The sequence below is a fragment of the Solea solea genome, chromosome 1, assembly GCF_958295425.1.
Source record: "Solea solea chromosome 1, fSolSol10.1, whole genome shotgun sequence".
Taxonomy (NCBI): Eukaryota; Metazoa; Chordata; class Actinopteri; order Pleuronectiformes; family Soleidae; genus Solea; species Solea solea.
In genome coordinates this window covers 31,184,419-31,211,306 of record NC_081134.1, presented here as the reverse complement: position 1 = coordinate 31,211,306, position 26,888 = coordinate 31,184,419, and the positions used below count along the sequence as shown (strand labels likewise).

At 39.2% G+C, this 26,888-nt stretch overlaps 1 protein-coding gene across 2 annotated transcripts in view; it reads left to right on the top strand.

Moving 5' to 3' along the window:
* Nucleotides 1-26,158, top strand: part of sh3kbp1 (SH3-domain kinase binding protein 1) — a 35,790-nt gene extending 9,632 nt beyond the window's left edge. Inside the window, exons 3-19 of one of the 2 annotated variants that reach the window (XM_058631984.1) lie at nucleotides 5,638-5,755; nucleotides 6,595-6,701; nucleotides 7,773-7,917; nucleotides 8,342-8,424; nucleotides 8,599-8,688; nucleotides 16,109-16,178; nucleotides 17,336-17,430; nucleotides 17,595-17,690; nucleotides 17,810-17,861; nucleotides 17,954-18,025; nucleotides 20,131-20,269; nucleotides 20,372-20,442; nucleotides 20,566-20,672; nucleotides 22,637-22,774; nucleotides 23,197-23,408; nucleotides 23,496-23,559; nucleotides 23,954-26,158. In XM_058631984.1, the coding sequence (XP_058487967.1) occupies nucleotides 5,638-5,755; nucleotides 6,595-6,701; nucleotides 7,773-7,917; nucleotides 8,342-8,424; nucleotides 8,599-8,688; nucleotides 16,109-16,178; nucleotides 17,336-17,430; nucleotides 17,595-17,690; nucleotides 17,810-17,861; nucleotides 17,954-18,025; nucleotides 20,131-20,269; nucleotides 20,372-20,442; nucleotides 20,566-20,672; nucleotides 22,637-22,774; nucleotides 23,197-23,408; nucleotides 23,496-23,559; nucleotides 23,954-23,992 (1,698 nt within the window). In that variant the 3' untranslated portion in view covers nucleotides 23,993-26,158. The remainder of the gene's footprint in view (nucleotides 1-5,637; nucleotides 5,756-6,594; nucleotides 6,702-7,772; nucleotides 7,918-8,341; nucleotides 8,425-8,598; nucleotides 8,689-16,108; nucleotides 16,179-17,335; nucleotides 17,431-17,594; nucleotides 17,691-17,809; nucleotides 17,862-17,953; nucleotides 18,026-20,130; nucleotides 20,270-20,371; nucleotides 20,443-20,565; nucleotides 20,673-22,636; nucleotides 22,775-23,196; nucleotides 23,409-23,495; nucleotides 23,560-23,953) is intronic. The other variant, XM_058631992.1, reaches the window with a different exon arrangement.
* Nucleotides 26,159-26,888: the final 730 nt, after the last annotated feature.

Genomic DNA, 26,888 nt, shown 5'->3' with positions numbered 1-26,888 from the left:
TTACACGATTTGACGTCCACGCGTTGCGTCTGCTCTACTACTGGTGGTGTCTATGTTATACAATGTAATGTCCCAAAATCCGAACTATCCCTTTAACATGTGAAATAAATTAGGGATTGAGTCGATACTTCGGTCCGGTACTGGTCAAAATCACTCGATATCAGCTATCGGAAAAGAGAAAAATCCACAATCTGATACAGTCCAAACCAAATCAGCAGCAGCATTTCAGCTGAGCCATTCTAGATTAAATGATTGTTGGAAAATTCCATCACAACCTCAAAGTGCCTTTATCAAACACTTTATTTTATTTTGGAAAACCCTATGAAAGATGACTACAAACTAGCAAATCCCCACATTTCTGCAGCTCAAACAGTGAAACTTTCAAACACAACAATGCCATACAATAATGTTGTCATTTTACAGCTCGCTTCAGTTAAATCCTGAAAGTCCCTTCAGGCCCAGTGTCCATACAGAGGTGGAGGATATCCTGTTTATGAGAACCGCCGCTGTAGTCATCTGACCTCTGTGAATTAGACAAGCAGGAATTGCAAATCAGCTCCACATGCTCTGATCTGCTCCGGGAGTCAAGGCCCACATTATTCTCTGTGGTGTCGTCGAGCAGCTGATTTCGCTGATAGTTGTTTTGATAAGTCAGTTTTAGCCAAAAACCCATGTTGAAGTTGACATTTTTGTTTTTAAAAATGAATATGAGTGAAGATTTCTTAGCCATTGTTTCTGCTTTACAAGAAAAGAGGTTGTACGGCGTCATCTACTTCAAGACAGACTAAGACTGTACAATAACTAAAATAGGATTTAAACATGTTCATAATAATCACATTAATCTCATAACAAAAAATGAGATGAGGTGATTATGAAGGTGGATTTGAAGTGCGAAAACGTAGCACATAACAAGTGTTGTAACTAACATTTATTTGTCCTCAAATGTCTTGCCTTGTCTTGTCCAAACCAATGATATTCATTGTATTGTCATAGAGGAGCAAATAAACCTGTTTTTAGATTATTAACTGATTAATTGTTGTTGTACTTCTCTGGACACTGGAAAATAGCGACCAAAGTTTACAACCATTTTATTTCTAGATTACATGTTAACAGATATTATCTGATGTTTTCTTTTGTCAAATAAGGTTTAAAAAACTTAAAAATGTTAAACCCAGCGACAGCAAAGTGATGCACTGACTGGGCCAGGGCTAGCTGGTTAGCATGCTAACTTTCTATTCCCACAGAGAGAAGCGAAACTATTTTGGTTTTGCAGAACAATACTTACACTTCAACACAAATCATATACATAATGTGTTAGTGGTAACGGAACATTATTTTGTTTAAAAACAACATTATCAGAATTACTCTGAAAGCATGACAATGATGGACCTAGCTAGAGAATCACTTTTTGAAAGGGCGGAGATGTGCTAGCTGTATCATGGCTAGCTGTATCATGCAAAAAAAACAACTTGATAAATGTCCACAATTGTTAGGGACATATGTTTTTTAATTTTCTTGTAACAAAAATTACACTTAAAATATGTAAGAAAGTCAAATTGAAACACTAGACACTTGCTGGCTGGGCTGGCTAGCATGCTAAGTTTTTATCACCGTTTAAATACTTAAAATACATAGAAGTAAAACAAACTGTTGGTGGGTAAACACATTACTACAGATATGTACACATATATGTGTGTTAACACACATCATTTTGTGTTCTCTTCAACAAAATAATCACAAGTATGCCAGAACATGACATGGCTAGCTGGATAGTATGCTAAAAAACATAATATCCACAATGGTAATGGACATATTTTTTAGTTTTATTCAATCAAATACTTAAAAAAATAAACTTTAAATATGTAAGTCAAATGGAGACTCCGCTTGGGACTTAATTGTTGTCAGAGATTGGCTGGCTGGGCTGTGGCTAGCTGGTAGCATGCTAAGTTTCTATCAACATTGCATTGGCATTGCTTTAAACGGCCAGAGACAGCTCTTGGTTTGGAGAAAGTAATTACTGTATAAGGTGCCTAATGTTATGTTATGACAGCAAATGCTTGCACCTGAGCTCCTTTAAAGGTACAGGACGTAAGAATTAGTGACATTAGACAGTGAAAACGTTAAAAACATGGTGGTGCAAGATGGCTGTCTCCGTAAAGCAAGGCCCTTGCCTAATGTTAGTTTTAGACTTATTCTGAGGTAGAATATTCCATTTTGACTGTTAAATATAACTTACTATACTTACCTTTAAATGTATTGTTAAGTCTTTAAAATGACAGAACTAGGGATCTCTGGGTAGTTTTAGTGATTTGTTGGACGTCTTAAACAATGTGGGCCCCTGGGTGTACGTTGGACATCTGACATCTGGTGTAAAAGTCAGTTTGACGAGTGAATAAAAGTTGCACAATAACGACGTTGTTTAAGAAACAAGGGGGGAAAATATATAGTTGCATCACATTTCATGTCTGTCTTTTTTTATATATCAGCTTTGTCAGTTTCCTTCTGTTTTCTCTCTCTCTCTCTCTCTCTCTCTCTCTCTATGTGTCTGAGTTGCAGGTTTTTTTTTAGCCTGTTACTGAGACTAATGTGTCCTCACACAGTGGACGTTCGCTGCTCAGAGCGCATTGTTCCACATTATCTGCAACTGCGAGAAGGAGAAAAGGTCAAAGGGTCGCGGTTAGACGGGAGCCGCATAACGCAATGTTTAACATTAAAGCAGCGTCCAGTGTAAACTGCATTCTTGCTGTCAGGATTGTGGACAAGTCAGGCGGACAAACACACACACACACACACAATGTTGTGTACATAATGCAGGTGCTTCCTGTTCTGATATGATGAATCACGTTTGTCTTCCTCCCCCTCGTCTCAGCTGGGTTTCCTTTAACTCGACGTTACCCCCATATCCCCACAGGAGGAATTGCAGTAGAGCGCGAAGAATCCAGTCCAAGTTGTAACAAAGGCCTCCAAGAATACTGCAGTTTTTTTTTTTTCTTCCTTCATCTGCTAAACCACACTGTTCATCATTAGTTTCTGGTTCCAAAAGCAAATCTTAATCTCTTACTAATCATTTACACAGTGGATAACAGATGTTTTTACATTTGATTGGAAGTTTATGTTGCGTTGATTTTCATGGAGCAGGTTTTAAAGGCTCTGTGTGTGTGACTGCTGCAGAATCAATGCCTGTTTTCCCTGGGTTTTACATTTACATTGATGCTGCATTAGCCCACTTTAGCCAACTGTGAGCGCCAGATGTCAGTGGCGTGACGTCAGCGGGCGACGGGGAAGGTGCATTGGTGAACTCACACAGAAGAGCCCGGTCTATAACTCTCTATCTGTCCTTGTTAAAGCGGGAGGAGGACGCATCGTCAGGTCCCATAAGATGAGCATTGACTGCAGCAGTGTTCTACATGTTTTTGGACTGTGAGAGGGAACCGGAGAACCCGGACACACATGGAGGAAAACATGCAAACTCCATGCTGAAAGGCCCTTGTTCCATCTGGGTCACAAACCCAGGTCTTGGTGCTAACCACTACACCAACCAAATCAACCATCGGACATAGAAAGAACCCATAGAGGATGGTTAGCACTCTTGCCTTTGCAAGCAAGAAAACCTGGGTTTGTGACCCAGATGGAACAAGGGCCTTTTCTGCATGGAGTTTGCATTTTCTCCCCCATTTTTAAACATTGTGAGGAGATTTTGACAAGTCTTCACAACTTCAAAAAGTGGTTTTAAGGTTTTACATAAGTTAAGGGAAAGTCCTGATGTTTGGATAAGGTGGCAGGAGCCACACGGTTGGTGTAGTGGTTAGTACTTTTGCCTTTGCAGCAAAGAACACGGGTTCGTGACCCAGATGGAACAAGGGCCTTCTCAATGGAGTTTGCATGTTGTCCCCCGTCTGTGTGTGCGTGGGTTTTCTCCAGGTTCTCCAGTTTCCTCCCACACTCCAAAAACATGTAGATTTGGGGATTAGGATGGTTGTCTATGTGTCCCTGTTGTGGACTGGCGGCCTGTCCAGAGTGTGTATCCTGCCTCTTCCCCTATGTCAGCTGGGATTGGCACCAGTTCCATGATCCATGTTAGATTTTAATTGGCTCTGAAGGAGTGGGGATTGTGAATCTCTGCTGTGTTTAGTGGCAGCAGGCTGTTTTATTAAGAACACTTCCTCCATCATTATGTCCGGCTCTAAAATGCCTCTCTGGCCTTAAATGAGCTTCAGTTGTTGATATTTTTGGATTTCTAGAGTCTCATTAAGGCTTTTTACACCAAACACAACCACAGTGTGTGTGTGTGTGTGTGTGTGTGAATGGTTTGGACTCGGTGAGTCAGTGGACCCACAGGCCCGTCTGCCTCACTGCGCTGCGCTCGCCACAGGCCGTGAGCTCGTGAAACAAAGTCATGATGAATGTGGAGAAGAGATGTGAATGTCTTGTGTGTGTGTGTGTAAAGGAGGATTTCTGTGTTTGTCCTCCGTCCATCTGCCTGCGCGTTGTCGCAGTGTTTGTTCATCTGTCTCTGTCTCTGTTTCTCTGTCCCCGCTTCTCCTGATCAGTGTCTCGTGCTCGTCTTGTGATTCTTAATAAAATGCTGTTGTTTACGAGCCACTGCTGGACGTCTGCAGGTAAACACTGGCGTTTAAAGGTGCAGTGTGTAACATTTAGGAGGCAGACACTGAATAACCTACACATACTTGTGTTTGTACACGTGTATTATCACTTTAAATTAAGATATTTGATTAGTCTTTGTAGCTGTAGCAGCCTGAAAAGATGTGGGGTTTTTTAAGTGGATACATAAATAACCTTATGTTTCTTAAACTGTTTGGTAAATGGAAGTATTAATAGTAACTTCATTAAAATTAATTATTAATAAACTAACTAATAGTAGTAGCACTTCACATTCTCACCATTAGGTGTCACAAATTCTTACACAGCAGCATCTGCAGCACTGCAGAAACAAACACACATGTTTTTACATAACCAAGGTCATCATATCATAACAATAAATCTTAAGGTTTACGGGTTAAACGTCACTAATTTAATCAATTTATCTCTTGATAATTTGCTCCATGAATCGATTACTTGTCAAAATGTAAGAAGATGTTAATCAGTGTTTATGGAGCAAAGAGTAGTGACAATATTTGCTTTTTCAGTCATTAAAGAAAAATAACCTCAAAACTAATTAGTCAAGTACCAAAATAGTTTTTTTTAGTGATTATTTTTTAATTGTTGCATTCTTAATCGGGGTGGAACGGGACATGAAAGTCATTATATTTTCAGTACCAAGGAGCAGACGTCTTAGATAAATACAAATTAGTAAAATATTCAATAAGTTCTGCCACATTTTGGATCAGAATCATATATTCAGTTACACCATTTGTATTCTATAAGTTTAACATTTTTTTGGGACTTTTCATACTTATTTTCTGAAGTTATTTACAAGACGTAATGTACAATATATTTTTGAGACTTCTCATAGAGAGGACTGTAAAATCTGTACAAAGGGTTTATCCAGCTTCCTCTAAACTGACCATAGATGTGAATGAACATGCATTCATTAAATTGTTGTGTGTTTCTCTCTCTACTTTTCTTTTCTTTCCTTGTCTCTGAGTGTTTTTTCATCTTCCTCTCTCTGTGTTACAGGAGATAAAGAAAGAAGTGAAGAGGGACGGAGGACAAGCAGGCATGATCAAATCTGACCTCTCCAATGGCAGGGCCAGTCCTGTGTCGTCTGACCCCAGTGTTCGGCCGGGAAGGAAAGGTACTGAACACACACACACACACACACACACTGTCCGTTCATGCTCTGTTGTTGTTAGACAGCTTTAAATCGTCAACGCTCCAACAATGATCCTATTAACGTCAGGAAGGATTTGGGTCAAACGTTCGTGTCAACATGCGACTGCAAACATGTGAACGTACACTACACACACACACACGGAGGTGAGATGAGGTCAAAGAGGCACAATGTGATTTACTAGTGACTGTTTACATCAGAGACATGCAGAACGAGCACAAGGAGATGCAAAATAACCAAATAATTACAAAGAGGAGCGGAATTATTACAAAAAGTAAAATACAAATGACTGCAAAGACACCAAATGCCTGTGAAAAGTCAATAAGGTCTTCAAGGAGACACAGAAGAAATATAGATGCACAAAAACATGTTTAAATCAAATAGATCCTCCCCGTTAAATGATGTCTGTATTACTGTAGCTGCACTCTGTTTTCACTCAGTCCACTCACTCTTTAAATATAAGACGAGACAGTGCGACCCCTTGTGGACAAAGGAAGAAACTGCAGAGTCAACTGTGGAGGCCTCAGCTGCTGTGAGTCAGGTGTAATGAGAAGGCTAATGGGTGTAAGACAAACAGCGGGGAGGCCAGTGTGAGACAGTCTGTGTCAGTGCTGGTCTCACTGCTGTCTAATGGAAAGGTCAAAGGTCAGCGCATTCAGCCATGAGGGCTTTTAATAAGTCAGGGAGACACCTGCTCGCTCAGTGTTAAGAAGTCATGGATTATGGGTCAGGGTGAGAGCTAATGTTGTCATGTGAATGAATATGGTTTTGTGTGTGTGCGTGCGCGTGTGTGTGTGTCACAGGAGAGCAGATCCGTAAACGACGGTGTAAAGCTGCATTCAGCTACGTGCCGCAGCATGAGGACGAACTGGAGCTGAAAATTGGAGACATTATTGACATCATAGCAGAGGTAAGACTCATGCTGTGTTTTCATTTGGGACAAAACTAACAATTATCTTAATTTTTTTTGGTCCAGACAAAGCTTGTTTTTAATTATTAAGAAATTACATTATATAATGCTAAACAATTATCAAAATAGTTGAAGATTAATTTAACAATCGATTAATCATTGCAAAATACAAAAATCAAATTTTTTTAACTGCTTTTTTTATTGGATCTTGCTATATGCTTTGTCCAGTAGAGGGCACTGGTTAATTTATATCTTTGTGACTGTGTGTGAATCTGTTACATTTATATATTTATATTTACATACATACATATATATGTATGTATATATATATATATATGTATATATATATATATATATATATATATATATATATATATATATATATATATATATATATATATATATATAAACACACACATATGTGTATATACATATATATGTACATATACATACATTTTTTTAATTTTCATAGATGAAACACACATATATATATACACATATATATATATATATATATATATATATTTATATATATATATATATACTTATATATGTACAAATACATCAATTTTTTAATTTTCATAGATGAAACATTTATAATTTATATTTATATTTTTATTTACACCGATTTTTATTCACTGATTTTTTACACTTTAATTTACACTGATTTCTATTTACACCGTTTTTTTACACCTTTATTTTGGCAGACTTTTATTCACACTGACTTTTATTTATACAATTTTTTTTATTGTTATTTACACTCTGGGCATTGAGAAGCATGCCCGATAATCGATCCAGGGATTTTGAAAACTAATGTTTTCCTAAAAAGTGTCAAAGCGTTTTTGAAATGTCTCTATATTGTTGGGTCTTATTTTTGCACCACACAGCTCTATACCGTCAAATGACCATGGACTACTGGTTTTTATAACCTTGTATTCTGCTTCTGTTTAGTAGAAACCAGTTATTTCAGATATCAAAATTTTTCTGCACCAGTGTCAACATAAACAAAAGAGTCGCTGTGTAGTTGCTGTGTCATCATGTCCACGTGTGTGTGTGTGTGTGTGTGTCCAGGTAGAGGAGGGCTGGTGGGAGGGCGTCCTTCATGGCAAGACTGGAATGTTTCCCTCCAATTTCACCAAAGAGATCCAGAAAGAGTCGGACGCGACCTCTGCAGACATGCCAACCTCACAGGAGGATCTTCGCAGCGGTCGCATGAGTAAGTCACCCATGTATAATTATACATATACATGTAGAGTTTATGCCCTTTTAAAACCCTTTTGCATGCATACTTCTCACCATAATTATACATACACACCTGATTCAAATAGTCAGCTCATCACAAAGCTCTCTAAAAAGCCTGGAAATTACCCATTTATTTGAATCCGGTGTGTGGAAACATCTAAAACATGCAGGGCAGTGAGAAACCCTGTTTTAGGGAGTAACACAAGATTAAAACTGCCTGGTTTCACAACATTTTTTGTACATACAGTATGTGAAATAGTTGAAAGTTCACTTCTGTAGATATTGTTAAAACAAAGCAAAACACATACATAAAATGCCAATTCACATCGGTTATAAAACCTGTTTTTCACCAATGGGAATGTGTTAAATTGTTAGGATGTGTGTGTCTCTCTGTGTAGGTAAAGACAGTCCAGGCAGTGAAAGTGACGGAGGAGACAGTCAACGCTCAGAAACTGGGTCAGCAGAAATCCAGCCCAAGAAGGTACAGTAATAAGTCTTCCGGCTCATTATCCTCATATGTATGTCCCATCACGTTCAGACAGCCAATGACATTACAAACAGAGAGGATTAATGTAACACATTAATTTTGTTGGTTTTCTTACAGTGACTATTATTATACTGAGTGAGTTCATGTGTGAAACTTTCTCTCCTCCAGGTTCGAGGGTTTGGCTTTGGAGACATTTTCAAAGACCAGCCCATCAAGCTGAGACCGCGCTCAATTGAAATAGACTCAGAGGTGGACAAGGTGAGTCATGCACACACAAACACACATTTTATAGCTTAGTGAGGACACATCGTAGACATAATGCTTTGCTAGTGCCTAACCCTAACCCTTAACTCTGAAAAAGCCCTTTAAAGCCCTTTAAACCATGCCCACAAGGTCAACAAGTACACACACATTTTAGTCTTTTTGTAGGATATGTATTGACTTTCTCAGTACACAAATGGGGAACCAATTTCTTAGTAAGGACCATTTGAATGCTATTATTTTAATTATTAGACATATTAGTGACGACATTGCTAGTGCTAACTGGTTTTAGCCTCAATAACTAGCTCATGCAACTCCTCACCTTTTAAAGACGACAGAAGTTTGAATATAGAAATGTCTTCCTTAGTTATTCTTGACAATTGTCTATTTGTTTGTTAAAATTCAAATGACTGTCAAGGAAAACACCCAAGGTTTCCAACAGTTGAGCTGTTTCATTTAAATGAAGAAAATATAGAAATGTCTTGGTAACCGGTTTCCCACAAACAAAAATGTCTGTTTAATTCCAGGCCAGAGAGCAAACCACACATCAACGGACAAACACATCAACAATAATTCTTGAGAAATCAGCATTCTTAAAGCTTTAGCATCTTTAGCTTTGTAATTAAAAAAAAACAACATGTTTCCCTCCATAACACTGTGATAATGTGTTTTTGTTGGACATGCTAACTCCACCAAAACAGTGATAACTTTATCTAAGAGTCCTCGTAAATCCATCTTAGTTGTGTGTGTGTGTGTGTGTGTGTGTGTGTGAGACGCTAATGTTAGCTTCTTCATCATTTTGATTGTGTCCTTGCAAAAAAAATATCTTTTCTTATCCAAGGTTGGGTCATGTTGTTCACTGAATGTTCCAGAAACTGAGTCCACTTTTGTTCAAGGACGCCGTGATACCCATTAGTATGGTTAGCCTTGAACATGGCCTGATAGGCACATGGTACACAAACGAGAACCACCTGGTTGTCTTCAAATATATTATTTTCTTTTATTTTTGTGTAAGATAATTCTTTGTTTTTATGTCTCGATTATCAAACAAGGCTGAAACCTAATGCTAACTTTAACCTTAGCCCAAAAACCGAAGGCTAATTATCCCATAAATTTACTTGAAATGTCCTCATAACAAGTTTTTTCACATACACCTGGAGACGTTAATGCCCCTAACCCTAATCTTAACCATCATAACTAAATGCCTAACCCTAACCCTGAACCAAACCCTAACAGTATAGGTCTCAAACTTGTGGCCCCCCAAATTAATTTCATGTGGCCCAAGTCAATTTTGCATCATCGATAAGTTTACATTGTGCACTATTTATTGTTCCAAATCAAAGCAAACAGTTTTATTTTGATATTATATGAAATATTGTGAATATTATTATGTTGATATTTATTCCTCAAAAAGTTTAACTTATTTCACAGACCAAACTAGACACTCGGTGGCCCCCAGGGTCATTTGAGTTTGAGTTTTTACAAACCTAACCCTAAAATCAGGTTTTGGGGCCCAGAGAAAACGTCCCTACAATGTCAAAATTTCCCCTCAGAGATAGGTTTGTAGGTTTTTTTGGACCTCACAGAGATACATATACACAAGTACACAAGTACACACACACGGCTCTTTTCCATTATTATTCACTATTGTGATTATTTTCATAATGAGTAATGAGGGAAGGAAGTTCCACCCTTGGCTCCTCCTCTTCCTCTGTTTCAGTTTCACAGCACAGGAAGTGGTTTTAAAGTGGACACACACACATGCCCACACACACACACACACACACACACCCACACCCACACCCACACCCTGCAGGGACTGGGAGAGCAAAGCAGAAGTGAGAGCTCTGCAGGGCAGACAGACAGACAGAGAGAGAGAGAGAGAGAGAGAGAGAGAGAGGAGGAAAAAGAGAGAGAGAGAGAGGAGGGGAGGTTATGCAGTTTTTCACTGACATTTTCATAGTCACACACACACACATGCGCACACTGTCTCCAGCTGCCGACCCTGATGTAGCTGCCGCGCTCCGCGTGTCTGTCTGACTTTAACTGAAACCAGAGCAGAGGAAGGTAGGGTCAACTTTTCTCTTCCCTCCTGATCTCCTAGCTGCTCCTGTTTTCTTTCATTCATTCATTCATTCATTCATTCATTCAGATTTTTGTTGTTTTCTTCATCTGATAAATTCGTCCTTTCTTTATTTCTTTCTCTCGTCCTGCCGTGTTTGCTTATCTGTGGCATTTTTTTTACCGCTTAGTGAAAGCTGCCTCACATGACACAAAGTCGTGTTATGAGTGTTTGGCTAGAAGGTGGCATAAGAGGTCAGATTTATGTATTATTTTTTCAAGTTTTCTTAAATTACATAGAAAATAGAGACAAGTATCTATGGAGAAACAATACAATACAATACTGATTTAAAGGGTTAGTTTTTTCATCAGTGACGTGAAATATTTCAGAGTGTGTGTGTGTGTAGATAGGGATGTTTTTTGCAATGATAAAAACCAAGGAAAATGTAAGTTCATTTTTTGTAAAAGAGTTCTCTGGCAATTTGACGCATGTTTTTTTGGGAAATATAAAGAGTTGGATCTCTTTGGAGTCTCTTTCAAAGCATTGTTAAAAAGGTAAATACCACAAGGTTTAAAAAAAAAAAAAGGCTTGAAAGAGACAAAACTACTAAAGACTAAGTAAATAAAATGTGGGATTCAGCCTTTAAACATCTTCCCTGGTCGTCAAACTCGGCTGCAGTTCCTGCAGATGTACCAGAGCATTTGTTCTGAAGGATGTTTTTGAGCCTGTCCTGCTGAGTGCAAGGCTGTGATGTTGTTTTATGGCGAGACGAGTTTCTCTGCTCCCTAATGAGGCTCTGGAGGAGGTGACAGTCTCCGCCTGGGACGGGGGGGGGGGTTTGGTGGTGGTGGGGTGGCACGGTGGTGCTGAGTCATGGGAAGCCACGTCCACTTTTAAGTAAACTGAAAGGTCGGCTACCGGCACATGGGTGGAGTCCCAGTGTCTTGCTGCTTCACAGATGCAGTGATTGAATGCTGTTGTAGGGTAACTTATTATTCCGGAAGCTGTTTCTGCAGGCTGACAATGATACATTGGGTTATGTGCTGATATTCAACGTTTTTCTCCCGAATTTTAAGTTTCTGTGCCAGTGAGAGCCGAGGCCAGAGACACACGCCATATTTTTGAACATAGTATCTCAAGAACGCCTTGAGGGAGTCCTCTCAAATTTGGCACAAATATTCACTTGGATTTGAAGATGACGCTGGAAATTATTACAATTATATCCAACTTCTTCTATTCTCAAGTTTTAAGATTCTGTACTGGCGACAGGTTTTGCCGAAGGCATTGCCGAATTCTTGTAGATGCGATATCTCAAGAGCTTCTTATCGGCATACCTTCAAATTTGGCACAAACATTGACTTGGACTTGAGGATGAGTCTGACAATGATGCTTTGGGTTATTGTGCTGATATTCAACATTTTCCAAAAGAAGGATAAGTGTTTCCTCCAGGATTTTAAGTTTCTGTGCCAGTGAGAGCAGAGGCCAGAGATAGAGACACTCCCCATAATTGTGAACACAGGATCTCAAGAACGTCTTGAGGGATTCCACTCAAGTTTGGCACAAACCTTTATTTGGACCATGGCAGGGAATTTGGCTTGTAACTCAAGGGTCACCAGTTCAAATACTGACAGGTCAAGGGCTGAGGTGCAAGGTACCCAACCCCCACTGCTCCTAGTTCTAAGAAGCTTCCTAGTAGAGGATGGCTGAATGCAGACGATGAATTTGCAAAATATTTGAATACAATTTTAAAAAGGATGAGGCTGACAATGATAATTTTGGACATTGTGCTGTTATTGAACAGCCCACAAAAGCCTCTGTGCTGGTGGCAGCCATGGTCGGATTCTCATGAACTTGATACCTCAAGAACATCTTTGAGGGGAACCCCTTCAAATTTGGCACAAACAAAGCATTGCCCAATTCTTGTAAATGGGATATCTCAAGAACTTTTAATGAGAATACCTTCAAATTTGGCACAAACACTCAATTGGACTTGAGGATCAATCTGATGATACTTTGGGTTTGTGCTGATATTTAACACTTTTTGTTCGAACAAAAAGAGAAAGTGTTCAGTGTTTCCTCTGAAAGTTGTTCCTGCAGGCTAACAGTGATACTTAGGGTTATTATGCTGACATTCAAGGGCGTCTGTGCTGACACAAGTGTTCAGTGTTTCCTGGAGATATTTAAACCTCTCTGCTGATGACAGCCATGGCTGAAGACATGTACAGTTCTTTTGAACATGATATCCCAAATTTGACTAAAAAGCATCAGCCCATTCTCATAAACACAATATCTCAAGAACGTCTAAGAGGGAATCCCTTCAAATTGGACACAAGCATTCACTTATACTTGAGGATGAGGCTTAATATGATAACTTGGTTTAGTACAATGATATTCAACATCTTTCCTGCCAAGAAGGATAAGAGTTCAGGTTTTCCTCCAGTTTTTTTTTTAGGATTCTGTGCTTGCATAAGTTTTGGCCAATTCTTGTAGATGCAATATCTAAAGAACATCATCAGGGAATCCCCTCAAATAAGATTACGCCATTCTGATCTCCCTACAACAACAAGTTAGATCAAAACAAGTGTTCATAAACTTAACACAAGGACTTCATCAACTTTCTTCAAACACTACTCAACTACCAGTATTGTAACTTACAACATTATGCACCAAGAAGCATGTACTTTCTAAAGAAACTCTTTAGTTTGTGATGATTATTGATTGGTAAAAGGTGGATAGTATTTAGATTTATCTCTTCAAAGTTGTGCGACACAATTGTGCGACACACCTCATGTGTTTTGCTGAATTTTTCTGGACTTAAAACCTCTGATGTTTGGAAGCTCTGCATAACACTGTTGTAGTATTTTTTTGGAATTCCTGGAAATTATATTGGTATCTGTAGAAACTCAAGGTTTGGGGTATTGAATTAACCCAAATGGGAACTGAAGATAAATCTCTTCACAAACACTCATGTATTACATGATTCTGGAAAATTGTGAAGAGTGAAACTGCACTGGTCTGCAAAGGCGTACATCCCCTGTGCACTAAATCCTCCTGGTCACTACAGTGAGTCAGAGTCACTCGGATGTGATACCAACTGAGTTTACAATAAAAAACCTATTTATCATGCAGGATGTGACTTGGGATCTTGGACCATCTGACTGGCTGATTTCCAAAGTATCTACTTAATTACATTTATTGTGTAACAGTACTATCAAACATGTTTTCAGTCAGTATATTCATTAGCGCAATGTGAATTCTCTTCTACAGTATTAATCATTATTCTAAGAGGTAAAAAAGGACTTATCTACACAGACTTCAGCTAATATGATGGACATTTTAGGGTTATATTTTTGTCATTGGCATTGGTTTACAAAATATGCTTTTATATGCTGATGATCATTCGGTTTAACTCATCGTTAGTAGCCGTTTAATGATGAAAATGCAGAGATCAGCACAGATAAGGGAAGTGATAGAAGACTGGTTGGATTCAAAGCTGTGACTTTATGGTCTAATGGTGCACAAAAAGAGCAGATTCTTCAAAGAAAATGCTGTATATTCTGCACATCACAAAGGAAATCATTCAGCCTGAGATGGTTGTGAAATGACATCTGTGCCTTCAGGGAAGTCCCTACTTTTTTATCTAACATTGGGCTCAAAGAAATCTATATTTGTGTGGTGTGTAGTTTGCTAATAAGAAGATAACTGTCCCTTATCCTTGAGTTTCCTGTTTCAGTGCGGTGATGTGGCAGTAGACGTGCAGTAGGAGCTTTGGGGTTGGGTGAGGTTTCTCCGTCCTTGCAGAGATACATTATGGAATCTGTGAAATCTCCTAAAAGTAGCTGTGTCACTACTGGACACTGTGAAGTCTTTATTTGCCAGCCTGAACGACGCTGAGCAGCATGTGATCCTCTCTGTGATGTTGCAACGATGTCTCAGTGCTTGTGGCACCACATGGGTCTCATTAGGGCGGGAGAGGAGAGGAGGGGAAGGGTGTAGAGCGAGGAGAGAAGCTGGTGGCGGGAGGTGATGTTGCAGAACAGAGCTGTGTGTGTGTTCAGGACAGACCGGGCCCTGTGAATAAGTGTGTGCGTGAGTGTGTGTGTTTTCCTGTAAATGAGCCACCCCGGTTCCACAAACACTGTCGAGGGATCCACTCCAGCCACAAAACAACGGCTCCTTTAACATCCTATATATGTGTATATATGTGTATGTGTGTGTGTATATATATATATATATATATATATATATATATATATATATATATGTATATGTGTCTATATATGTATATGTGTGTGTGTATATATATATATATATATATATATATATATATATATATATATATATATATATATATATATGTGTGTGTGTGTGTGTGTATGTATGTATGTATGTATGTATGTGTATATATATATATATATATATATATATATATATATATATATATATATATTTATATATATGTGTATATATGTATGTATACAGTATATGCCGCATCAGCACACACACACACTTCACCACTATACATCACCTTGTGTTGTAATTGTGCTAAATCCAGAATCATCCGTTCTAATTAGCTGGTTACTTTGGTGCTAAGGGACTCTGCTGTTCACTGGAGAGAATAAAGTGAAAACATCATTCAGTTGTTGTTTGTTAAATGACCATTTTTTTGTTTTTGAATTATAATTTTACCAATCAAAAGACTATTTATTTGCAATGCTATCAGCGTTAGCCTACTCCAGGGACAGTTAACCATTTTAGTCGTGACTAAAGTCTGATTTGAAAGAGGATTTTTTTTGCAATGCTAGCAGCCTTAGCTTACTTCAGGGATAGTCCACCATTTAAGTTGTGATAAAATTATGATTTGAAAAGAGTTCTTTGTTCAATTTGATCAGCTTCCGCCCAAAATATGTCAGCTAGTTTGGTTTATATTTGCAATACTAGCAACTTTACTGAGTGAATGTGTCACTGACAGTCCCTCACACTTATACGACGACTGCAACATCAAACCAGTCTCACTGTGCAGAGACACTGCAGAACATCAAGATGAGGATATGTCTCAAACAGAATCGGTGGTTACAGTCGCATTATGTGAGGTTGTGGTTTTGTTTGTCAGGTTGTTTGGTTTATATTTGCAATACTAGCAACTTTACTGAGTGAATGTGTCACTGACAGTCCCTCACACTTATACGACGACTGCAACATCAAACCAGGTTGCGTCACTGTGCGGAAACACTGCAGAACATCAAGAGGATATGTCTCAGACAGAATCAGTGGTTTACAGTCGCTATATCTGAGGCTGTGGTTCTGTTTGAATAAGTGTCTCAAAGACTGTCTCTTTTCCTGTTTGTTGTTCAGAACAACGAGGGCAAAACAGCAAGTGTTGCTCCTGAGACCATGAAGACTGAACCTGACAGCAAAACTAAAGGTCAGAACTTAACATTACAGCACACTTTTCAAACTTTATTACACACCTAAATAGGAAATAACAACAATGTATTGGACATTTACTGCGTTTTATCATAGCATACCATACTATTAAGATTATTTCCTGCCATTCTGGTTGAACACTTCCTCTCATTCTAACATTCTTTTTTTGTTTTATGTTGTAATAGAGTTATTACAAAGGAACTGCTTTGAAACTGTTCCCTCATGGTGCATTCAGGTGCTTATGGAAACATCCGACATCCAAGATTTTGGGGGTTGGATGTGAAATTAAACAGAAAACCAAGAAAACATCAATATTGTTTTGAAGAATAATGTGAATTTTATTTGTAGTTTAATATAATGGTGAATATAACCAATTTATTAGATGTACATTTGTGTGAGAAAAACATCTGCAATCTGCAACAAGATAGTTACTAATTTAAGCAGCTGTTCTTCTATAACAGGGGTCTGCAACCTGTGATTCTAGAGCCCACTATGTTTATTTTTAGTTCATTTTCACATCTACTAAAATATGCGTCACATCCTTTGGCTCTACATTGTGGCAGCAGGTTTTCTCAAACGTGAACTACATAAAATCCCCCAAAACTTAATTTTATTTATTGCAAAGTGAGTTACATTTTACTTTATTAATTCTTACAAATAGATCTACATAGTTCTGTTTTTTATTTCAAAGTTGCCAGTGTTTTTTCATCACTTCCTTTGTTAACAGGTAAAAAACAGTAATGAAATGTCAACAGTTTTCCTTTTGTAGTTCTTTAATTTCATAAATGCAACAAACTATATTATGTTTATGTGTAGTATACCAATATGTAAAACATTATACATGACTTTATCACAATTTTATCCAGATTCAATTTATTTGGGTGGAGAGGGGATCAAAATGGTTGCAGACCCTCTGTTCTATAACTATTCAAGCGTTCGCCACTTCCTTTTACTGTCATAATTTCTAAGACTCTCACAAGACAGCTGTTTTCACTGTAAACTCTAGTGTTTTCACACTGTTTTCAGAAAACGCAGCATTTTAACTCACAAACCATTGTTTACCTAAAATTCTGAGCTTAAAATTCACATTTTACATGTTCATGTACCTTTTTTCATCATTAAAAACTGCTTTCTTTAAATTTGATTGTCTCTCAGGACGCGAGCAGTGCAAAGTCCTCTTCCCATACGAAGCACAAAATGAGGACGAGCTGTCGATCAAAGAGGGTGAAATCATTAACATCATCACAAAGGTGCTTTGTTTGTTTAACTTGGCCTCTTTTTTTTTAAGTGGGCGTGTCCTAACCTTCCCTACAGGTTTGCATCATGTGGTTATTTGGATTTGCTTGGCAGGATAGAACAAATTTGAATTTGTATTCAGGCACTTAGTACTTAATGCGTTTTAATCTGTTTCCAGGAGTGTGCGGATGCAGGCTGGTGGATGGGGGAGATTGGAGGACGACAAGGCGTCTTCCCAGACAACTTTGTGAAGCTGCTAGAAGTGGAGAAGGAGGTAATCCCGTCATCCTTAGTGACGCATGAGAGAACTGTTTGCTCATCGTGATTTTTGAAGGAACGGAGAGTGTGAGACGTGTGAGATGTGTGAGTTTTTATTTTTTTGTGTGATTCCAGAGACCAAAGAAACCGCCTCCTCCCAGCGCGCCTTCAGCCAAACACGTCACAGGTAACTCCTGAATTTTTCTTCTTCGTCCTTCTTCTGCTCTTTTTGTATTTAAATGTCCCAAGAGAGAAAATGAGAAAAACTCTGACCTTTAGAGAAAAAGTCGGAGCTCAAGAAGGTTCCTCCTGAGCGTCCTGAACATCTGCCGCTGAGAGACCAGGATCGAGGTACAGCCAAAACCACTTGGGTCTCTTACATCTTCTTACTGATCCGTTAAACTGGCAAATGGACAAGTCACTAACTGAGATGTCTTCGTTTTGGTTACATTTTTTGCTAACTTTCTGTCTGTTGCCGCCTATTTATGCTGCGTTCCATTTTCATCGGAAGCTCCATTAGAAAGTTCAGTTCAGTTCCAGTTAACATGTTGGAACCGCGATGAACGTATCTCGCCATCTTAGAATTCTAACTTGTGTGCATGAGGTTGCTCAAATTTGAGTTCAGGAGGGAGTTTCGATATTAAGGAACGCCCCATAAACTCGGAAATTCCGAGTTCCGACCACAAATGGAACGCACCATAACATTCCCCCTCTGTAGGGGACTTACTTCACCGACAAATAGCCTAACCGGGGGCCTCAAACTCAAATGATCTTGGGGCCACAAACCATTGAGTCTACAAGTGAAGAAAAGTCCAACTCTTTTAGTCATGATGGCTATTTCACAGAATTTCAAAATAAAAGTGTCTGTGTTGACATGAAACCATGTATAGTTCACAATTAAAATGTTACGATGAAAAGAAATAACTTGACATTCATGAAATTGATTCAAGGCCTCTGGGCTCACCCCAACGTGGAGAGGACCGCCTCTTTGTGGAACTCTGGCTCCTGATTGGATAATCTAGTTTGTCTACCATTTCCTCAGAAATATATCGGCTAGTTTTATTTTTTTGCAGTGCTACTAGCATAAGCCTACTCTGGAGACAACCGTTTCAGCCAGTCCACCATTTTAGTCGTGACTAAAATACGATTGAGACTAAATTACTGATTTTTGTTTTTGAATTATAATTTTACTATTCAAAAGAGGTCTTTGTTCAATTTGATCAGTTTATGCCAAAATATGTCAGCTATATCAGTTTTGTTTTTTAATTTTAATTTTTTTTGTAACACTAGCAGTGGTAGCCTCCTCCAGGGACAACAGTTTGGGCCAGTCCACTATTGTAGTCGTGACTGAAATACAATTGATTTTAAATGACTGATTGATCCTCTAGTGCCACCATCAGGTCAAAATGTCAGTTTGTTTAATGCTTAAAGTTTTCAGTAATATTCTCTTGAGCGAAATTGGCGAATGTTAACATGCTAAGCGTTAAGCTCAGATTGACTCTCAAAACCCCTACTGTAATATTAAGCCTTATGTCTAATTAACAGACAGATTGTTTTTCTTCTTCTTTTGTGTGCGTGCTTCTTCTATTATTTCCTAGCCGAGGCTAACTTCAGTCTAACTGAACGTAGGATGTGTAAGTCAGAGTAAACTTGAACTGTGTTAAACCAGATTCTAAGTCTTTAAATATGATGAACCTGGGTGAGGCTGATTTTTACAGTCGCTTTGAGTCAGAGGTGATGTTGAAACAAGTTCACTTTGCTGAATATATTTCCTCTCTTTTGTAACTTTGATTGAAGAAGTCTGATTCAAACAGGAAACAGTGGGCACTGCAGGCATCTGTCAGACGCTGGCACCGTTACAACTGCTCATGCAAAACCAAAAACCTTTGATTCTCTACTTGTTAATTGTGAAAAATACAAAAGGAGTTGCTTCATATTTTTAGCATTTTATATTTTTGTGTTATTTTCCAGTGGATATGCAGCATTTAAGATGGAAGGGGAATAAAGAGGAAGAATAAGAATAAGGAACCTTTCATGGAGAGACTGATTCAATAAAAATAGAGCTAGGAAAAAGTGTGTGTAAAAAGTGTTAAAATCATATTTAAAGTCACAAAAATCAACACCTGTTCTCAAAGTGTCAATGGTTATTAATTTTTTAAAGATACGCAATAAAAAAAATACATTTTCATTTCTTTTTGAGGTTAATGGTTTTAGTGTGTCCAGAGAAACTAAAATCAAAAAATCAAAGATTTTATCCTCTTCCTGTTCTCACAACCTTTGGCAACTGTCTTCTTCGCCTTGTGTTTGTCATTTAACATCCTAACATCATCCTGTTTATGAAATTTTAGCTGCTGCTAATTTCTACATCACTGAACTGTTTGTGTTGCACTGTGTTTTTTTTTATGTTGTTTATTGTGTATTTATTGTTATTTCACGTGAATGTGTGGACTGTTTAGGTGAAGAAGTGAAGGTTGGCGACATCCCCAAGCCCTCCCTCCCAGCTCACCTTCCCAAGAAACCCCTTCCCCCAAAGACAAGCTCCTCCTCTTCCTCCTCCCAACCCCCGCGACGTCCTGAGAGACCCCCCTCTCTATCGTCAGTACACACACACACACACACAGACACACACAGAAAACAACCATCGGTACACACCAGAGCGTGTAGAGTTTAACGTTGTCGTATGGTTTACCTGCTCAGGTGTGAAAGCCCCAAGTCTGAGGGCAAAGGTTCGACACCAGACTCTGCCCCTGACAGGTCACAAGACACTGGTGAGTGTGATTGACGGACAGGAGCATTGACCAATGAGATGAGGGCGTGGTGCCTCCTTGGTGTTTGTGTGTGAATTGTGAACCCGCTGAGATGTTGTCATGGTGATGTGTGCATTTCTGTAGATATGGACCTGGACGCCGTGGTGTTGTCGACGGAGAAACTGAGTCATCCGACGGCGTCACGTCCACGAGTCACAGACCGACGGCCTCGTTCACAGATCATCACACCTGTGAGTCAAAAATTTAAAAAAACAGCAACTTAAAGCTGCAGTGTGTAACTTTTGGGGATTTTTGGTTGTTGTTAGAGTGCCTGAGATATCAATGAATGAGTTCTAGGGAGTTTTGAGAAAAAACCCACAAATCCTATATCATAACGTGCGATTTGATCGGGAGTGGTGTGCTATGACTTTTATAAGCTCGTCGAGTAACCACGGCAGGGGTCGCGTTAACCGAATATTTTCCGTCATTGACCGTTTATTTAAAACGGTGACGGAAAAATCTGAGAGCCATCCGTCATTTTGACAGATTGCAATTCACACCCCTAAAAACTATGTTGATAAAAGAGGTGAAAAAAGAGGGATAGATGCAGATGAAGGACAAACTCAGCCCTTGGCCTCAGCGGAGCGAGGAAGCGGCAGTAAGGAGGTTAGGCGAGTTCAGTGGGAGCGGGAGTTCTCCTGGCTGAGGAGGGCGGATAGAAAAATGTTGTGCGACAAAATAAAGATTTCCATCGGAGCATCTGAGCATAATTTCTGACCTGGACACCGTACTCAATGCATCTCGCTATCCTTGTAGTGCTGACAGTGTGTTAAAGAGCTATGGACAGGAGGCTTTGGAGCGCGTCTGTGACCGGTGCAGCTGATCCACTGGTGCAGAAGGAGCGCATGTTGCGGGATTTCCTACCACGCGCAACTATGCGCAAGCAGGCACGCGATTTAAGTCCATGTGGACCAGGAGGAAGGTGTGAGACTGTGTGTTTAGGCCACAGGTTAACTGTTCATATTCCACTGCAATATGAACAATGCAATTGAATATGTCATTATTATCATTTAAAGTGACCGGTAAAAAATTATTATGATGGGATTTTTATGACCCTGTCAGTCAAAATGACAGACAACGAAAAAGTCTAGCGCAACCTCTGAACCACGGTAACAAAAATCTCAAAGAATTTCCACATACACATGAATAGGAAACGGTCGAAAAAATCTCAACCCACACCGCTTTGGAGCCTCACAGTGACATCATAGTTTAACGTAGAGACAACTAAATCAAAGTTTTCATATCGATTATGATTTTTAAATACTTGCAGTTTAAGATTTTTTCTTCATCATCCTCCTTCCTTATGTAGGACCCGTCTAAAAAATAAAAACCATGACTTTAACATTCCATAAATTATCCCAGCTGATATGTTTATCATCAAAATAGACAATGCGAGTCTGTGCATGTGCAACATATGACATATGACTTGTGTGTTTTCTTAAAATCACCTAAAAGTGCAAAGAGTTCTGCTCAAACCTCCCATTGACTCCCATGTTAAAACTTTTTTTTTTTAAATGAAGAAGAGGGTGATTTTTTCTGTCAATTCACACCCGTTTTTCACAAATTTAAATGTGGGAGCTCCTGAAAGCCTCCTGACCAAACATCACAAACCAAACATTTCATCTGTATCATCAAACGTTCTTGAAATACGACAACTTTAAAACACGTTGCTTTCTCTGTTTTTCACCTGTTTTTGACTGTTAGAAAACAGGTGTTTGTGAGGGGGAGGGGGGAAACAGGGAGGGAGAGGAGCTTGTGCAACCAAAGTTACGCACTACAGCTTTAAATTTAAAGCAGTTGGTTCTCATGCTATTCTATTGTCGTCTGTGACATGAAGTGATCACATAATAAATGTTGGATGAGTCGAAAACTAGTCAAAATCACTGGATTGGATATGTAAAGAAAAAAATGTTTAAATCTGACACAATTTGTGAACCAAAAGCAGGCAACACGGTGTACAGAGAGTCGTTCACAAGGTGGTAAAAGCATCAGCACAAAACCATTATCAAGGCTGTGATAATGGACACTGGTAAATATTACAGGAACTAGCAGAGGTAAATTGAAACAAATTAGGGGTAAAACTGTGTGTATATATGTGTATATATATATATGTATGTATTTTTTAATGTAATCTTTGTCTGTCTTCCTCCTATAGTCCTCTATGTCCAGCATTGACCAGGAACCACCTGTGGTGGAGGAGAGGAAGGAGAAGGAGAGCATGAAGGACGAGCCGGAGGTCGTTTCCACCAGATCTTTGGATGTTTCACTGAGGAAGGGAATTCCCACCGTCTCTGTACGTCCACCACCTTCACTTTTGTCCTACTGCATTATCTATTTTTGCCCAACAGAGGGCACCAGAGTACTTGTTGGGCAAATATTACTAACAGTCACAGTCACACATAATCAGTATTGTAAGAGTTCAGAGATAAATGTAGCTTTTTCTTGATACGTATGACAAAAACTTAAATTTCAGTTTTATTGGATGCTGTTATAGAGGTGTACGTGTTTTGCATTTGTATGATTATTTAAGGATATTCCGTTCACTGTGACTCACATTTTTGACACTAAGAAGTTAGTTTTGAGGAGTTTGTCTCACTTTTTTAGTTATGATTTCAATCATAACATTACTTTAAAGTATTTAAATACACAAAACTCCACCAGAACTACCAGAAAAATCACTAATGTGCTATTTATTTTCTTGGTTTTGCTTTATAGGCACATGACAATAAAGCACCACTGCCTGCAAAACCCTCTGTCCTGACCCCGCCGCACTCCGCCCATCGTCCCACCTCCCCGTCTTCCTTCTCGGGTCTGAGCCCCTCCCCCGAGCTCAGGCACTCGCCTCTGACCCCACCCACAGTGGAGGAACTCAGGAACCAGCTGAGAGACCTGAGTACCTCCGTAGAACTTCTCAAGAGCCAGCACAGGTGAACAGGGTCGGCATGAATTGTCTATGTTTCAACGTATAATATACTCATGATTCTAATGTGTATTTTTATGTGTTTGTGTTTCAGGCAGGAGATGAAGCAGCTGTCCAGTGCACTGGACGAAGAGAAGAGGATTCGTCTTAGTTTACAGGTCAGACTTGGACAAACACAATTCTGACTTCAATCTCAGAATTCTGACTTCAATGTCCAAATTCTGACTTCTTTCTCAGAATTACGACTTTCTGATTTTAATCTCAGTATTCTGACATTCTGACTTTAATCTCAGAATTCCGACTTCTTTCTCAGAATTCCAACTTTCTGCCTTTAATCTCAGAATTCTAAATTTCCTTTAATTTCAGAATTCTGAATTTCTGACTTAGAGCTCAGAATTCTGAATTTCTGACTTAGAGCTCAGAATTCTGAATTTCTGACTTTGAGCTCAGAATTTTGACTTTAATCTCAGATCAACTCTTCCATAGAAAAAGCAGCAGATTCCAGAGAAATAGTAAAATAGTTTTTCTTATTTGTGTTTTTTTCTATAACAGATGGAAGTGGAGCACATAAAGAAGAACCTGTTGAAATAAAGACTCAACCACCTTCATATTTGTTTACCACGTCGTTGTGATGACACAAAGAGTTTCACTCTTTGGCCGATTGAGACTCTTTTGTCAAAGACTTAAGTTTGTGCCAAATGATCGTCACGCTCACCATCAGCACCACGGAATCAGCCACCTTCCCTCCTCTGACGCCGCCTTATCCTGTGTTTACAACTTTTATTTTCCTTTTAAAACGAGGCTTCTCTGTTCAGTTCACTGCTAACTTGTCGGAGCTTGCTGTGTCTCCGGTAATGACAGACCACGCGTGGCTTGTTACTGTGTGTTTGCGCGCAACAGTTGTGGGACGATGAGGTGGAGCTGCAGTTGCCATGGCGACCTCACTGGTACTAAAAAAGCAATTTGGGGAACTCCAACTCTGTAGCCCGGTTGGTTCAGAAAACCTCTGTGCTGTGTGTCCACTCTGTGGCCTTTGCCTCTCAAGTGTGTGTGTGTGTGTGTGTGTGTGTGTGTGTGTGTGTGTGTGTGTGTGTGTGTGTGTGTGTGTGTGTGTGTGTGTGTGTGTGTTTTCCATCCATGTGGGGACCCTGGTGGAAGACCTGCTTTGTGAGGTCGGTTCTTTGTTGCAAGGTCATTTTACTTCAAAAAGCTGGATTTAAGGTGTGGATTCAGGCTTTACGATCAACGCTCAAACTCTGAGACACATCATTAGCATTGGGATAAGATTTCATAGACTCACTGCTACTATGATGCTTCTCTTGTACACTGCAGGCAGGTGATTTTGAAGCATTAGCAACTGATTCACTTATTTTCTTAAGGCCCTGGTATACTTCCACGCATTGTTCTCTTCTTCTTTGGTGGGAATGTGTCCTATTCCTTGCATCCAGACTTGTACCGCCACCCAATGGTGAAGTGGGATACTACAGGACCCTGACGCGCGAGGGTCCTGTAGTATACCAGGGTCCGTGATATGCAACGCGCACTGTAGTGCACATGCTGAGGTATACCACGGGCTTTACAGTGGACATCATGTATGTGTCGCTTTAACACTTGATGGTGGGCGGGCCTGACACTTCAGAAGTTAGCAGAGCAGTGTCTGGCATGGCCTACTGAGTAGCATGTGATGCTAATCTTGCTAATGCAATGTCCACCATTATTGGGTGCACTTTGTCCAACATAAAAACATAAGCATTTGGGCTGCGTAGTGTTTGAGTGATACAAATACAGTAAGCATAATTTGATTGGTTAATAGCGCCTGTGCGGAAACATTTTGTTTGACTGACGCTCGCATGAAGTGCAAGCTAAGTGGACCCACAATGCATTTCGACAACTCGCGACACAGTGCGTGTTACAAGCACATCAATAATTATTAAAACTAAACTGAAGTGACGAGTAGTGATACTGTGGGTTCTACTTGAATGAACATTTTTGACATTTTCAGGAATATCACACAGTATTTGGAAGTCAAAGAAGAAGATTATACCACTCTAATGTCTGTATACTAACAAGCACAACTCGGGGGACAAGGGTAAACAAATGATCTATATTTTCCTCACAAATGATGTTTTGCAGTAAAGATAGGTTCCATACATTCATTTTCATATTCCCTTGTAAATTGTAAGTCCAGTATAAAACAACAATAGCAGCTTTTATACTTGCGTCACTACATAAACATGCCTATCTACAATATGTCTTCAAGTCAACAAAAAACATTGGACCAAAAACATTATTTTTGCTTTTGCACTTTTTGTATTGCGCCTCATAGAAACATCTGTGCGCCGTACACCTGATATTTTTCTGGCACTCTCAGCAGCGGGTTAAATTTTTTTAATTAATTAAATTAAAAAGGGTTGAAGTGAGAGGTCCTCACAGGTAGAGGAAGATGAAACTGTGTGTGTGCACGTGTGCTGACATGTATGTGCATCCGTTCGCCTCCCTTTTGTACACGTATGTGCACAGAGTCCATGGCAACCCGTCACTGTGGCCTTCCTGCTTGACTCCAAATCTTTCTTTCTTTAATTTCTCTCTCTTTCTTTCTTTGTCTCTTTCTTTCTGTCTGTCGTATGACAACGAGAAAACTGCGACAACTGAGGCTACAAGTTGTTTTCTTGACTTGGTCCTGTCTCGCCAAGATAGTGATAAAATATATATATACTTTTATAATTCAGTGTAATAAAGATGCAATTATGTACTGTATGTGTTCACATTTTATTCTGATGTTCACATTGTCTCCTGGTTTAACATTTTTTAAAGTACATTCAGATATGAGCGTTAACACTTACACATACACATAAAGTGCTGCATGTGACAGAAACTCAGAAAGGTCACTTTAGATCAGACTTAACAAAGAGAGATGTGAAAGTGCTGATTAAGGCTCAGTGGTCACTTAAACAAAAGATGGCAGTGTCTGTAAACCAATGCCCGGGGCAGGGCCGGCTCTTGGCATAGGCGATATAGGCGGTCGCCTAGAGCGCCATCTGCAGCAAAAAAAAAAATTTAAACAATGAAGAGCAATCTCGCCTAGGGCACAAAATTAGGTAGAGCCGGCCCTGGCCCGGGGATATACTGTAAAAGCCTTATAAGGCTAAAAAAGCCCAAAATTTAAAGCTGTTATCCGGGGTGAACGAGGAGTTATGGTGATTTAAGTGACTTTAAACATTGTCATGTTTGTTGGTCTGAGTGTCTAAATCTATTGGGATTTTCTCTTACAACCATCTCTAGAGTTACTGGAGCAGTGGTCAGCGGCTGGTGACCAGAACTGGCCCACCGGAATCAATATCTGGCCCAGTAGATTTAATAAAAAATCATACTTTAAAAAAATTATTTTCTTTATTTTTACAAAGTCATGCAGAATTCTGTGCTTTTTCATTCTGGAAAAAAACCTTAAATTAAACATTTTGTACAAGAATGAATAGAAGAAATTCAA